Below are 15,160 nucleotides of genomic sequence, written 5' to 3'. Positions count from 1 at the left end.
GGTTTCTCCATGTCCTGCAGTGTGGGGCTGCCCCCACCAGGCTACATGACACACCCCAAACAAGAGTCCCTGCTAAAATTACACAGCGAGAGGGGGACTCTGCTCTGTCTCCCCAGACACAGTGCTGGGTGCACTCAGCCGAGGTCGTGGTGGGGAGAGGCTGGCCTGCTGGGGGAAGTGGGGGGCTCCAGCTCCCCTCTAAAGCCAAGTCTCAAGGTAGACGCTTGTGTTTAGCTGAGAGGACACCTGCTGCAGACAAGGCACCTCACCACCTGTGAGGGCATGACCTCCTGCCTCCTGAGAGTAAAGGGCAGGTGCTCGGCTTCACCTGCCGGCTGACATCTGGCCCTGCACCTGCCTGTGGCCTGAGCTCAGGGTGGAGACCGAGGCCGGGACCGTGCTGCTGGGCAGCAGGGCAGACGGTCTGGATCAGGCCCCAGAGGCCTGGCTGCCCTTCCTCCTGGGGAGCCCAGGGCACAGCCCTAACCCAGGCCCCGCAAGCCAGAGCCAGCGGCTCCCAGCCAGGAGGCAAACTGAACTCACAGGCAAGCAGCAGGCGGCCCAGGAAATGGCAAAGTCTACGGCCACCTTCGCCCAGTCAAGGGGTGCACAGAATTAAAGTCTCCAGAAAGCTTCCTTCCCGCTCCTGGCAGGCCAACCTTGGGCTCTGCCCCCGCCTGCCTGTGGCCGTGGGCCAGCCTTCGGGGTCCGGGGGCTGCATCAGACCCTCCAACCACCCCGACCACCAACTCCAAACCCCTGCCCCGTGTCGCAGAGTTTGGGAGCCTCGGGCACTGGCCGGCTCCTCTGCTGCCCTCCACAGTGGGGATGGGAGGGCAGGATGGGCAGGGCCACCCGGGAGGGGCCCGCACAGCGAGTGGAAGGGCCACGAATTAGAGCCCTGAAACCACCCTGTGTCACTGTTTGGCACAAAAAAAAGATTGGAAAGGGGGCCAAGTATCCAGAGAGTCGCAAGACAAGTCCTGTCCCTCAAGGCCAACCTTTTCCTTTCTCACTGTGGTCAGGGAAGAGGTTCCCAAGGCCAGGATGAAGCCGCCGTGAAGGGATGACAAGGCACCTGTGGAATCACGGAGCAGGGGCCTGCCACCCTCCAGGTGCACCGGCCGGCAGCACCACAGCCCCTGCGCTGTCCCCCCAGGCTGGGAGGGCCTCCTCTGGCCCCTTGATGACACCACAGTGGCTGGGCCTTCCCTGCTCTCATCTGTGCCCCTTGGGCCCCGCTACGGGGAAGACGGAGAAAACTAAAAATTGTGGGGATCCACAGGGGATCTCCCGAGACACAGACAGCAATGCCAAGTCCTACCACAGCCTCCAAACGCATTCCCAAAAGAAGGAGCTCGCCAGGACCGCAAAGGCAGCCCCTGGTTAGAAGCTAGAAGACAAAGCCAGGCAGGACTTCTGCCCCCCAGCACCCCCGGACCTCCTTCTCCCCGAACATCATAGCACATTCTGGAAAACATGTTCCCTAGGGCTCAGCTTCCCGGCCGGCTCCGGTGCCAGCTCCAAGGCAGGGTCCTGGACGCGGACACGCCCCACCCGGGCCCCACCCCTCACTCTGCCCCCCCCCCCCCCCCCCCCCGGCACTCACTGGCGTGGACCAGCGAGCAGCACTTGGTCTCGTGATTGGCCCGGCCCAATCCCGCCCCATCCAGGCCCCGCCCCCCGGCACTCACTGGCGTGGACCAGCGAGCAGCACTTGGTCCCGTGATCGGCCCGGCCCCGCCCCTTCCAGGCCCCGCCCCCGCACTCACTGGCGTGGACCTGCAGGCAGCACTTGGTCCCGTGATCAGCCGGGCCCCGCCCCCGCGCAGGCCCCGCCCCGTCCAGGCCCCGCCCCGCACTCACTGGCGTGCACCTGCAGGCAGCACTTGGGCCCGTGATCGGCCCGGCCCCGCCCCTTCCAGGCCCCGCCCCGCACTCACTGGCGTGCACCTGCAGGCAGCACTTGGGCCCGTGATCGGCCCGGCCCCGCCCCGCGCAGGCCCCGCCCCGTCCAGGCCCCGCCCCGCACTCACTGGCGTGCACCTGCAGGCAGCACTTGGCGCAGGCGATCAGGAGGCTGGTCCCGTCATCGCCGATGTGGGAATTGGCGGGGAGCGGCTCTGTGTTCTCGCTGCTGGACGTGAAGCACATCTCGGGGATCAGCGGCCTCGTCTTCCGCCCGCTTCTGGAAAGCTGCGTGGTGGCCGAGGAACCCTCCCCGAGTGCCGCCTGGGGCGCCTCTTTGTCGGTCTGTAGGGACTAAGGGAGGGGCCCCTCAGGCGGGCTCTCGGGGAGCCGGGCTCCGACAGGCCCGAGACCTTTCCCAGGGTGCGAACCCGAGACCCCCAGCTCCCAGGTCATAGCCAGGCCGCAGGGGGACATCTGATGCCGCCAACCACGCCCAGGCCAGGCACCTGCGGTCGTCTTTGACCCTTGCCCTTCTTCTCACCCCCATGGCCTTCCAGACGGTTCTGTGGCTTTCTCCAAACACGCCCTGCATTCACTTCTCACCTCCATGGCCACCAGCCCAGTGCCTCTCACCTGACAGCCACCCCAGGGTCCCTGGCGCCCACCGCAGCCTCCCAGGCGGCACAGAGATCTCCTAAAACACATTCCAACCCCTCGGACCCTGCTGGGACCAGGGACCCAGCTCCCTCTCATTTAGACTCCCAGCAGGCCGGGCTGTGTCCACCCCTGCCCACTCCCTCCGCTCCAGCGCCACAGGCCTCCTTGCTGCTCGAGTGCGCCAGGCCCGGCAGCCTCAGGGCCTTTGCACGGCCATGCCCCCTGCCCGGAGGAGCACTCGGCTCTGCGCAGGCCTGCAGCCCTTCGCTCGGCTGTCCGTCTCCCTGTCCCAGCCCCCGCCTGGCCCTGTCATCTCTGCACTTAGTCTGGTTTCTTTCCCCACCTCCACCGCGCGCCTGTGACGGTCCTGTCCCAGCCCCAGTAAAGTGTGCTGAGTGAGCAGACGGTGAGGACGGTGCCTTGCCGTGGCGCTAGGACCCAGGAGCCCTGGCCCAGCCCTGCCAAGGCAGCCCCCCAACACCCACCACCCCAAGACCCGGAGGCCTTGCTTGGCATGTGTGAGGACCATGGCACAGACCCAGGAGGGGGACCCCAAAACGCTCCCAAGGGGGGAAGCCGGGCCCTCTGTGGCCCACTGGGGGCTCAGGACCCAGCACCCACGCCCCGGGCACCGCGGAGGGAAGCAGCTGCCCGCGTCACGGCCTCTGAGTTGCCTCCCTGCAGGTCACAGAGAGCTTTCATTTCCAAATGGGTCAAGACATCCAGCCACAGCGGCTCCCACGAGGGGCAAACGGGCCGGGCAACCAGTGCCACCCCAGACCAGATGCAGGCACACTGCTGGGCTGCCCTGGAGGATTCCGGAACCTAGAAGCAGGCTGTCCTGCGTGGCCCGCTTGCCCTGTGTGCTTGCCTGGTGGTGCGTGATCTCCCTTAGCAACTGTAGTTAAGAGGATTTGCATCTAAAACAGGAGTTCCCAGGCCGGGGACTCCCAGCAGCCTCTTTGGCGGCACAAAGGAAGCTCGTGGGGGATGTGCGGTTACTGCCCCTCATTTGTGTCAATGGCCAGAACAGTGAGTCACACTGAGAGCCAGTAGGGCTGGGCAGCTGTGAGCCTGGCCGAGGGTCCCCCGGGGCAGCTCAGCCAAGGGGGTGGGCTGGGGTGGGGTGCCAGGCTGGGGCAACAGCAGATGCAAGAGGGTCTTGGCCTCCATGGGCCGACAAACATGGTGGGGTCGGAGCAAGGGGAGAGGTGGGGTTGGGGCTGTGGAGGGCGATCCCCAGAGCCAGCAGGCAGGGAAGGCTTCCTGGAAGAGGTAGCAACCAAGCAAACTGAAAGAATGAACCCAAACCAGCCTAACAAGGCAGGGGGCTGGGGTGGGGAAGGGCAGAGCCTGTGGGGGGCAGGATGGTGTCTGCTGTGGTGGGCAGTTGCCCTGCAGAGGAGGGGGAGTGGGGCATGTAGCTGAGCGAGGCACCCTCTCCCTGTGGGCGACGGAGGGCCCTGGCAGGGTCTGCAGCTGTGCATGGCCGCCCTGAGGCACTGACAGGAAGGGGGCGAGCACAGGCCTGGGGTAGGGAGGAAGGGGCTGGAAGGCAGGCAGGGGCTGGGACAGATTCAAGCTGGAGACCCACCAGAGGGGCCGGCTTCCCAAATCCAAACGGGGCCGATGTGGCAGGAGGGCCAGGTCCAGGAGGCTGGACATCGGGGCCCTGGGCTCAAAGCAAGGCCCAGAGCTGGCGTCAGCACGGGCAGCGGACGCCGGCCGGGGTTCCCAGGGCCTTGGCACTCCTCCAGCCCGTGGGGGGTCTTCACCCCAGCCCCTGATCCTGCTACAGACTCGACATTTGACCCTGACACTCAGCTGCCTCACTGACCCCCAGGCTGCCCCCTCTGCTGGGAGGGCCTCATGTCCCCTCTCGGCATGCTCTGTCCCCCCAGGCCGGGCACAAAGCCTTCCCCGGGGGTCTCCCAACAAGGTGCCTACGCCCCTTTTCTCGGCTGTCCCCTGCCTCTCTCATGTTTGTACCAACGCCCACCACTAAGTCACGTTCCCGCACAGCTTTGACACTGGCCAGGCCTCGCCAGCCTGTGAGAACCCCACACATCTGTGAGCTCCTGCCTTTTCCCCAGCCACCACCCCCAAAATCAGAGGGGCTGCTGGACTATTGCCCTGCCTGAGGGACAAGCGAGGGAGGGCTCCGAGCCCTCGGCAGCCCCCCCGCCCCGGAGACCCTCAGGACCAGTGGGTTCCTGGGCCTGGACTGGCCCTTGCGGCGTAGCCAGTGTGGGCGCCCAGGGGCCTCACCTGGCTGTAGGGGTAGAAGAGGGTGCAGACGGCGCAGAAGGGCTCCGTCAGCGCGGCCGCCGCGTTGAACTTCCTCTCGGCCGGGAAGTTGGCCGGTTTGTTTTTCCACTGGAGGGAGAGCAAGGACTTCAGGGCCTCGGGGTCACTCATGTCCTCCTCCCCAGAGAAGGGGAACACTTCTGGAAAAGAGGAGGGCGGGTGGGCAGGGGAGAGGAGGAACGTCAGAGCAGCTGATGGACATCCGCCTGTCTGTCCTTGTAGGAAGCGCTCACCCCGACTGACCGGGAACGCGAGGGAACGCGGCTGCCCCCACGTGCAGTCACGGGGCCCCACTTCCGCAGCCCCCGGGGCTCCATCTGCGGCCCCACCGCACAGTCCCCCGTTTAAAACCCACATCTCACCCCACAGCTGCCCTGCCCTCACTCTAGAAAGGCCACAGGGGACCTTCCCCCTTTCCTCCCACTCCCCCCAGCCCCGGGGGAGCCACCTCCGCCTCCTCTCTCCCCATCACTGCCCCTGGCCCTCCCTGGCCCCTGGATGACACCGCTGACCCTCCTGCCATGCCGTCCCCCCACATCTCCTGGCCTGGAGCTCGGCAGACCCCACGGCACCTGCCAGAGGCCGCCCAGCCAGGCCCCGGGCCCCTGTGCTCGCCCTGCTCCCGGCCGCACACTGAGATGGCAGGGACACGTCCCCGTCACACAGCAACACCTGCCCGGGGCCTGGTGCGCTGCGGAAGTTCAGCGCCTTGCGGTGGGAAGGGCAGACCCCACAGCTGTCCCATGTGCAAGTGGGGAACCCCCCCAACACCCCGTGTCTCCCAGCCCCTCGGGTGGCTGCTCCCACCCCAGGAGTGTGCTCCTGGATCCCCAGGGCTTCCAGAACACCTCCCCCTGGCCTTCAAATGAGACTCAGAAAGGAAGGTGCACATCAAGCGGGAGGCTGGAGTGGAAAATGAAAAACTGGCTTTAGTGGAACTTCCGCACGGGAGACGGTGACCCGCTGCTGGACACTGGATCACAGTCCCTGCCCCTCAGTCCCTGCTAGGCGTTGGTCTCGGCCCCGGTGGCCCTGACCAGCCACAAGGAAGTGGCGTCCCCACCAAGGGCTGCCCCCCAGGCCCCGTGTCAGCCCCTGCTGTGGGCAGCCTGGCTGGCCAGACACAGCACCAGGGCCGTCGCCAACACCTGCCGCCTGCCTGGGGTGCCTGGGGCCCGGAACCAGCTTCCCCAGGCACACGAGGTAAGCGCCATTTGCTGTCACTTTACCCTTGGGGGGGCTGCAGAGGCTCTGAGCCCAGGCCCCTGGGATGGACACGGAGGATGGAGGGCAGACACTGCAGCTAGGGACAGCAGCAGCAGTGGCGACAGCCCTGGCCGAGGCCGCCCGTCTCCGTGCCACGTGCCAGGCCGAGCACTTCACAGCCATCAGCCCCGGCCAGCAGTGCCCGTTTTCCAGGTGACGCCCAGTCATGGAGAGGAAACTCGCAGCCGTGGCTCGGGCTCCGAGTGGGGCAGGGTGGGAAGGGCGGGAACCTTCTGGCAGTTTTGTGGCCCAGGAATATGTCCTGAGGAGCAGGGGGCTGGGGTGGGGGTAGGAATGCATCTACAGCGGGGCAAGCCTGGGCAGCGGCCCCTGGGGACAGAGCTGAGCCCTGACCTCGGCCCGGGAGGTGAGGGGAAGAGGGACAGGAGGGGAGCGGCTCCGGGGTGTGGCTGTGGGAGGCAGGGCCTGCAGCAGAGAGAGATCAAGAGGCCCCAGGAGTGGCAGACGCCAAAGCCCCAACCCCAAGGAAGGGAGGAGCAGGCTGGGACAGGATGGGAGCCGGGACGGGGTGGGGGCCTGCGGGGGAGTGAGACAGTGGGGAGTGGGCGTGTGCTGCGGGGTGGGGTGAGGGGTCCCCGTGAGCAGAACCCCCACAGGGAGTTGTAGAGTGGGGGCAGCAGAAGGGCCGACGGGGGCAGACTGAGAACTGGGGGGACGGGGAGTGCGTGGCTGATGGGGGCCCGGCCAGTGCCCTGTGAGCCCCCCAGCTCCCTGAGCCCCTGCTCACCCTCATCGCTGGAGGCTTCCTGCTTGACCACTGACAGCGGGGAGCGGGTGGGCGGCTTGCCCAGTGGGTGACGCCGACTCTTCTTGATCTCCATCTTCAACTTTGAAAACGTCGCCAGGGCCTGAAACGCAGACGAAGCCCGCCGTGACAGCCGTGCCAGGCCCGGGGGGCCAAGTCAGAGCGGGTGTTCACGGCTGACACAGCGGGCTGCTGCTTGTGGGGCACGGTGTGGGCGAGGAGTTCTTTCCTGACACCACACCATGCAACCCCGAGAAGGGATCCTAGCGAGGGGCTGGGCCCGGGTCAGCGTGTGCAGGAGCCCCCCACCCCGCCCCTACCTGCACCTCGCTGCCGGCCCGGGCCTTGGTCCCCTTGTCCTCCTGCGTGCTCAGCTCCATGGGGGCGACCTGCTCCTGCCAGCTGGGGCCTGGCTGCCGGGCTGTGCGCTCCTTGTCCGAGGCGTTGGCGTGCGCCCGCGGCACCACGTACAGCATGGGGATGATGGGCCGCGGCTTGGCCTCGCCCTCCTCGCCGGGCCCCCCGGGGGGCACCACATTGAGGCTCTCCTGGGCGGAGGGGGCCGGGGCCAGCACGGGGGGCTCCAGCGGGGGCAGCAGCGCCTCCTCGGTGGAGAAGGGGCCGGGCAGGGGCGGGGGCAAGAGGGGCAGGGGCGGGAGGAGCTGGCCGAGGCCCTTCTTCTTCCGGTCGCCCCTGGCCTTGGCTGGTCGTGGCCGGCCACGCCCGTCCTCTGTGGGGAGAGAGGGGCCGCTCAGCTCCGGGGGCCGCTTGCACGTAGCTCCGGGCCCCATGCGGGTCAGGCCCTCGCGACACTGCACCCACAGGCCCCAGGAGCAGGCCGCCACGAGCCCCGAGTGGTCAGGGGCACGCGGCCTGGGGCACGTGAAGCGGCGGCACGGCCGGCCTCTGGTCCCCGGGAGCCGCTGTGTCCTCTGCCGCACTGGGCCTGGACAGGGACGACGCAGTGACGCTCTCAAAGCAAGTTACCAAGATGGTGAGTCACCAGGAAGCCGTCCCCGAGCTCAGGGGGTCCCGCCTGGTGGGAGGGACCCCGGGTGGTTCCCGGGGTGGGGTCGTGGGGGGCTGGCCAAAGTCGTTTTTTCACGTCTCTGAATTTTCTTTATTTCTCCAGTTTGTGTAGACAACTTGGAGGGCTTTTAAAGAGTGAGAGCTCCAGCAAAAGGCACAAACAGTTGCGTGAGTGGAGCGTGAGTGTCAGACAAGCCCAGGGTCTCAAGCCGGGCCCCTCTTGCACCCGGCAGACCCCAAGGGGCAGGGGAGGCCGTGCCTCGGTTTCATTTTAAGGTGGGGCCACAACGGGCACATGGTGGATCAAGTAAAGCCAGGATGGAAGCTGTGGCCGGAAGGATGTGCCCCAGGGTTGCCCACATCCCACCTGGGGGGCCAGCGTGTCCATTACCTGATGGCGTGGAGGTGTTTAGGGGGAGGGCGGGGGACGGGACGCGGCCTCCGTGCTGCAGACCCTGGAACCCTGGAGCCCTTGCTGGCTCTATTGGGAGAACAGGACCCCGGCTCGGCCTCCCCGCATGTCTCGGGATTCCCAGGGGTTTCAGGCACCACATAAGGAGTGGCGGTAGCTCCTGACGTCCCGGTGTGCCCGGGACTGAGGGGGTTCCCAGGCACGCTGGGGCGAGCTGGTGGTCCTGCCAGCAGTCCTCGGGGAATGCCCTCGGCCACGTGTCATGGCCTCCCCACGAGGCCGGAGAAAAGGAAACGCAAAGGGAACGGGAATCTGTTTCTCTGTGCCAACGCAGAGCATAATTAGTTCTGGTCTTGGACATGGCATTGACATTCAGCTCTTCCTGTAAAAACCCGTCCATGCGTCACCCCTTGTTCAGCAGCCAAAGCTGCCGGCCCCACTCCCAACCACAGCCCTCCCCCCGGCAGACCCCGGGCCCTGCCTCCCCGCGTCCTTGGCCCACACGGGGCTGTGATGCCCCCAACCCTGGATATGCCCCGGCCTGAGCTGAGTGTAAGGGGGCTGCCGTCCCCCTGGCCTCCGCCCGCCCCACATCCAGCCCCTCAGGGGCAGTGATCTGAGAGGAAAGCGACAAACAGCTCTCTGCAGCCGGCTGCCAGCTTGCGATCTGCTTGAGAAGAAACTGTTTCTCCCCTGCAGATGCTGGAGCTGGACGACTGCGCCACAAAAGGTCGGACCCCTGCTGCGGGCCAGCCTGGGGAGTGGATATTCGGGGGGCGGCTTCAGTGACCAAGAGTCACCGAGGTGTCCCCTGGGCACCGCCGGCCCATGGAAAATCCCACGGCAGCCAGGCAGCAGGCACTGGGGACGGTGGGCAACTGGCAAGGCCAGGAGGGCTCGGGATGTGGCCCGGGCAAGCCCCGTCCCTCCTCGTCCCCGAGCACAGCCCCGCGGCCCCAAGGGTGTCGTCTGACTTGTGAAAGGCGTTTGCAGACAAACAGCTTCATCTCTGAGGAGAGCCAAGACCCCTTCCTCCACGGCGACGCTAACGTATCAAATAGAAATCAAATGGACGCCCCCTCCCCACCAGCCAGTCAGGCAGGTCCCGGCTGTGCCAGGGCAGGAGGTCCCGTCCGGTGAACATGCGGCCTGCTGCGGTCATCTCCCTGCACAGCGGGGGCTGGCGAGGGGTCTGGCCCACGAGGGACTCAGAATCCAGGGCCGGGGCGGTGGGCGGAACACACTCAGCAGAGCCCCCACTCCTGCCCTCCTTGGCAGGGGCCCCCAGGGGTAGCACCCGAGACCCACCTCTGTTTGCAAGGCTGGCCCCAAAGCAGCATCTCCACACAACACAACCGCAGAGGGCTGGGGCCCTTCGCCATCCTGAGACCCCGGGACGCCCAGCCAGGGCAGGGAGAGGAGGGGACGTGAGCAGGACGGGCACCTGAGTGACCGTGGGGCCCCCAGCCCGCCCCACGGAGCCCTGGAAGCTCGGGCCTCGGCTCCCCGCCCCGTCTCCTGCTTTATTAGGAGACACACCCCGGGGCCCACTGACCCTTGGGGCCCCGTAGCCTCCACCTGCAGTGGCAGAGTCTCGCCCTCTTAGCCTGCGGCCCCCCATTTGCTCTTCTTTCTTCTTGGATGAAGGGGACATGGCTGCACCTCCCATGCAGAATGTTCTAAAGCGTTCTAGGGCGCCTGTGCCCTCCGCCGCCCATCTGGAGCCCCCGTCCCTCCAGCCCCTCGCCGGCGCTCCCCTCTGCTTGTCTCCAGGCAGCTTCAGACCAAGCAGGGGTGTCCTCTGGGCACCAGGCCCCTTTTACGGTGATGACGTTAATAAAAACACTAGATATCCTCAACCTGCTTGAGGAGGGAGCCCACACTTCCCGACTCCCCTGGCTTCCAACTCAACAAGGAGACAGCCACGGGGCCTGCCTGCTTCCTCCTCCGCCTGGGCCTCTGCCACCCCCTAGCTCCGGAAAGTCGGGGGGTGCGGGGTGCTGCCAAAGAGGTTTTCAGGGGACTGAGGCCAAAGACTAGGACGGACGCACAGGAAGATGACAGACCCACAGCTGTCTCAGTATCCCAGGCCCTGTCCTCAGCCCCACCGGGGACGCCATATGTGTTTCCTCGTCTCTTGCCTCCCCCAGGGGTGCTTGGTGGGTGGCACGGAGCACTTTTATCTGGGTGCACAAGGGGAGCTGCAACCAATCCCCATCACAAGATGTGCTCTGCTGGCCTGCTTCTGGGCCCGGCACCTTCTCCGCGGCAGGAGCAGAGCGGCCCACCAGCCCACGGCAGAGGCGAGGCCCTGGACTCCAGGTGCACCCAGCCGGCTCCACGGAAACCGCCCTCCTGTCTCCCGTTTCCCAGGCACCCGGGTCTGGGCCCCACTGGTGGGACTGCAGGTGACCACGTGGCCGCGGCACGGCTTGGACGTCCAGCCCTGGTCCCATGGTCTGACCTGGGGCTCTGCATGTCTGGCATCCCCTCCTGAAGCAGTCCTGTCCAGAGGGTCCCCCAAGTCCGCCCTGCTGAGCCTGAGGTGGGGTACACTCCAGGGCACCCCGAGTTTGACCCGCAGTCCTGCTCGTGTGTGGCTCCTTGGCTGGCCGGCCCAGGCCCTGCATCTTCTCTGCTGGTGCCGCAGGCTCTGTCCCCTCTCTGTAGGCCCAGTCTCAGGCTGCTAGGCCCTTCAGGACCCAGGCACACCCGAAAGGGCCACGTCAGGAGCAGGGAGTCAGGTGCCACGTGGCCCTCCTGGGCTACGGCCCTGCTCTGCCCCCACAACCTTCCGTCCCCTGAGCTGCAGACAGGGACGGGGTCTGCACCCCCCAGCGGGGACTGGCAGGATCCCTGGGAGGGCTGAGCTCATGCTGGCAGGGCCACCAGCAGGTGCTGCCCCGTCCTTCCGACAGGCGTGATGCCCGCTGGGGCACCCCCGCCTCCCCTCAGGCCGGCGTTCTGGATCTTTCTCCCCCCACGTGCACTCAGGCCAGCTTGGCAGAGCTTCAACAACCACGAAGGCCCTGTGGGGACCCTGACTGTGCTGAACCCAGGGGCAGCTTGGGGGGACGCTGTGACTTCACTTGAGTGAACCAGCCCAGGGCAGGGGACGCGGGTCTGCAGAGACGGCTCTCCTTTCCTGTCGTTCGACAAAGTTCCGAATTTTCTTCTTGAAGGTCTTAGGTTTTTGTTGGGTTTCTTCCAAAGTACATTACTTGGGGCTGCTGTTACTATAAATGACATTTTAGAAATCCTATTTTCTGTTAACGGCTTGTATGAGAGAAAAGGACTCGGCTTTTGTACACCAGCTGGTAACGGCAGCTCTCCTACATCCCTTCGTGCCTCGGTTATTTGTTTACAGCTTTGTGTGCTTTTCCAGCATCAGCAGCCGGGTCTATGTGCAAATAACGACAATCCTTTTCCATTCCAAGCACATGGCCTCATACTGCACGTTGTGGCCTCGGACCCTCGCCTGCTCCTGGCCCTGATTGATGGAGCTGTGCCCACCACTCCCCGCCAAGCTGCTGCCAGCCGTGGGCTTGCCGAGGCCGGGCCGGCGTGCTGGTTCCCCACAGGCCTCTGCACCTGCTCACCTCCTCGGTGGGGCCTGCCTGGGACCCTCAGCTGCAGGGCTGGGACCCTCACCCTCAGGGGTGCGGGGGACTCACACGTCGGCAGCAGGAGCGTGGCCACGTCTCAGGATGGCACCCCTGGAGGCCCTTTACCCCGAAACCAGCAATGGGGTGTCCCAGGAACTTACAAACCCAAGAAAAACAGCCGTTTCAGCCCAGAAGTGCCAAGAGCTGGCCTCAAGGAGGGGAACTGGAGGAGCGAGGCAGAACCCTCTGGAGAAACACGGGGGTCCCTGACCTGGCTGAGCCCTCACTGCCGGTGGAGCCCGAGGCTGGGCGGGGGCCTGGCTGACATGACCCGCACGTGCCCTGGTCCCCCGGCTGGCACGGGAAGGGCTCTCTTCTCTAGGACCAAAGAGAAGCCTCGAGTGAGCAGAACGCTGGGGGAGCTGAAGCCGCAGATCAGGAAAGGGCAGGCTGGTCACGAGAAAGGAAAGGCATCGCTGCGGAAGGTGGCGCCCTGAAAGCACGCGCAGGGCACCTTCCCCAGCTGAACTTGGCCGCGCGGTGCGCAGGGCACGAGGCCAGGATGTGTCCGCAGGCGCCCCGGCTCGCTCTCCCGGCCGGGCAGCACCGCAGCACGGAGAGCCCTGGCTTCACCCGGGGAGAGACGAGCCACGGCAAGCCCTCGTCCCGCCTGCCCCAGAGAACGGCAAGTGCACGGTCCACAGTGCTGGGAGAGAGGGCGGCCTGCGCCCCCGTATCACCCAGCCCCCCACTGTGTTTTCCGTCTCCCGTGCTCGGAGAAAGGGGTGGGGGCAGGAGCCTGGCCCCGTGCAGGCCGAGCCCACTGGGCCACAGCAGCGAGCTGTTCTTGCTCAGGACATGGCCAGCGGCACGCTCTGCTCGCTTCCGGAGGGGAGGGCTTTCTGCAGCCCCCACCCCATAAGGTACATTTTCAGAAAACCCCCAACCTGCCAGGAAAGTGCCCAAATGGGATTCCTAGAGGGCTGGGGGCTCCGTGGCTCAGGCTGCATGGGCTCTGCAGTGGACACTGGCCCCTGGCCCCCCGACTGACCTTCGGCCCCCTCTGCCTCCTGGCCCTGCGACAGCAGCTCCTCCTCCTCCTCCTCGGGGTCCACCTCCAGCACCGCCTCCTCCAGGGGGGCCACCATGGCTGCACCCTCACCCAGGGCCTTCGAGTCCTCTGGCTTGGGCTTCTTGGGCTGGCTCCGTTTCCTGTGGGACCTAGGGAGAGACGCGAAAGGATGAAGGGTGCAGACCCCTGGTCTGTGTGTACCATCAGCACAGCAAAGACCCCCCAAAGGCAGCCGAGGCAGGTGGGCAGGGGGAGGCCCTGTTGGGAATTGCAGTCCCCAGGAGCAAAGGCAGCTGTGGTGGGGGCAGGGAGGCTGGAGACTGGACGGGGATGGAGGGGACGGGGATGGCTGGGTGGGGGATGGCTGGGTGGGGGATGGCAGGGGACTGGGACAGCGGCCTGAGACGATGCCCGCCAACAGACAGAACAAGGAACCAACTTACGGCAGCCCGGGCTTTTTGGTCTGCTCTTTCTTCCTTTCTAGATTTGGTTTTCTGTCCTCCTCAGTCTTTTTCCAGTGTCTGCTTTCCTTCAGACCGATTTGTCTAGAAAGGTAAATTTCGGGGCGTTTCTCTCTGGCCTTGCCGGGCGCCCCGGGCCCACTCTGCCCCCACTGCTGACAGGGGTCCCCCTCCACTGGCCCCAGTGACCCCCAGCCCGAGCCCCGGCACAGGGCCGCCCCGCGGGAGGGACCCATTGTGAGGCCTGCACAATCATTAGTGTGAAAACGTGCGACAGAGGGAGCTGGGTGGAGGGAGCAGGGATGAAAGGAAGAAAGAAAAAGCTGTGGATGTGGGGACACGGGGAGGGAGGGCCCCCCTTCCAGGCTGGCCGCAGGAGCTGCTTCCTCACTGAGGAGGACGTGCAGCTCCCCAAAGCCCCCCTGGCGGCTGCGGGTGCCCCACCGGGCGGCCTTCCTCCCCTGCCACTGAAGGGGAGCCGGGCAGACCCTCCGTGCACAGCGAAGGGCCGCGTCCTCGGGTCCAGAGAGAGCGGCCCCCAGGGGAGCCTGGGGAGGCCCCGCTGAGCACTAGCCCAGAGCCCCAACCGCCCCCGAGAGGCCAAGGCCTACCAGGGGGCCGCCCTCCTTCCCGTCAACTGGGAGGACCACGACCCTGCGCAGGCCGTGTCCTGGCCCTGGCGGCTCCTTTCAGGGCCCTTCACGCTCGTCCCCACTCCCCACTTAGCCCCACTTCTCTCCACTTCTCTCCTGGGGCTGGCCCTTGGCTGATGGCTGCTCGGCCACCCCAGGCCCCAGATGTCTCTTGGTGTCTGCACAATGAGCCCCTGAAGACGACCAGAGATGGAATGCAGGATGGGGGGCACTCCAGGGACAGGAAGCACAGTGCGGCGAGGACGGTGTCCGATAGCACATGGGCGCATGGGGCATCGCCGGGGTGCAGGGCGGGGGAACAGGGCCCGGCCAGGTGAGTGACCAGGGCAGAGGACGCCCCTGTTGGTCCAGGGGTCAGCAGTGGGAGGTGGGGATGGGGCGGGCTCAGGAAGGGGACACGGGAGCTGGGGGACTCGGGGTCTGGGGCAGGCACGGCCTTCTGGGGATGCTCCCCCACAGTGGGGCCCCCCACGGCTCAGGTGGACACAAGCTCCATGTGGCCGGGTTTGGGAGAGCCCCCCCACCCCCCGTGCATCAGGCTCAGAGCACAAAGCCTGGAACTCCGTCCGAGTGCAGCCGGCTTCTGGCACCATCCGTCCCCCACCCCCCCCTACCCCTACCAGAGCATCCTCGGCTGGCCAACTCACCTGGCCTCGGGCACAGCGGGTGCCTGTGGCTCCCCAGCCCCCACCCTCCAACTCTCCCATCCTGGGGCCCACCTCACCCCACTTCACCCCCATCCCAACCAGCCACCCCGCTCCCCACTGAGAGCACACCAGGAGTGTCCCCACGGTCCTCACACCACAGCCTCTCTGGGGTCCCCCCAGGGCCCAGCTCCAAACCTCTGGAGCTGGTATCCCCAGTGGGGGGCCGTGTGGAGCTCTGTGCAGACACACAAAGCCGGCCAGGCCCTCCCACGTGGGGTGCAAAGCAAGTCGCACGTCGTGTGCAAAGAAACACCCATTCTGTGGAAACCCAGAGGAAAGAACTGTGACTGATCTGCCAGCAGGGCTGGGGGTGG

General features: G+C 66.2%; 1 protein-coding gene across 4 annotated transcripts in view; it reads right to left on the bottom strand.

The window, feature by feature from the left end:
* Nucleotides 1-15,160, bottom strand: part of KDM4B (lysine demethylase 4B) — a 161,986-nt gene that overhangs the window by 13,273 nt on the left and 133,553 nt on the right. For all 4 annotated transcript variants that reach the window (XM_037824047.1, XM_037824048.1, XM_037824049.1 and 1 more), the window contains 6 exons: nucleotides 13,469-13,570; nucleotides 13,005-13,174; nucleotides 7,228-7,637; nucleotides 6,890-7,010; nucleotides 4,837-5,015; nucleotides 2,037-2,262 (listed from right to left, as the gene is read on the bottom strand). In XM_037824047.1, the coding sequence (XP_037679975.1) occupies nucleotides 2,037-2,262; nucleotides 4,837-5,015; nucleotides 6,890-7,010; nucleotides 7,228-7,637; nucleotides 13,005-13,174; nucleotides 13,469-13,570 (1,208 nt within the window). The remainder of the gene's footprint in view (nucleotides 1-2,036; nucleotides 2,263-4,836; nucleotides 5,016-6,889; nucleotides 7,011-7,227; nucleotides 7,638-13,004; nucleotides 13,175-13,468; nucleotides 13,571-15,160) is intronic.

This window comes from Choloepus didactylus, assembly GCF_015220235.1.
Source record: "Choloepus didactylus isolate mChoDid1 chromosome 25 unlocalized genomic scaffold, mChoDid1.pri SUPER_25_unloc1, whole genome shotgun sequence".
Lineage (NCBI taxonomy): Eukaryota > Metazoa > Chordata > Mammalia > Pilosa > Megalonychidae > Choloepus > Choloepus didactylus.
Note: the sequence above shows the minus strand (reverse complement) of the source record. Positions and strands in the feature narration are given on the sequence as shown.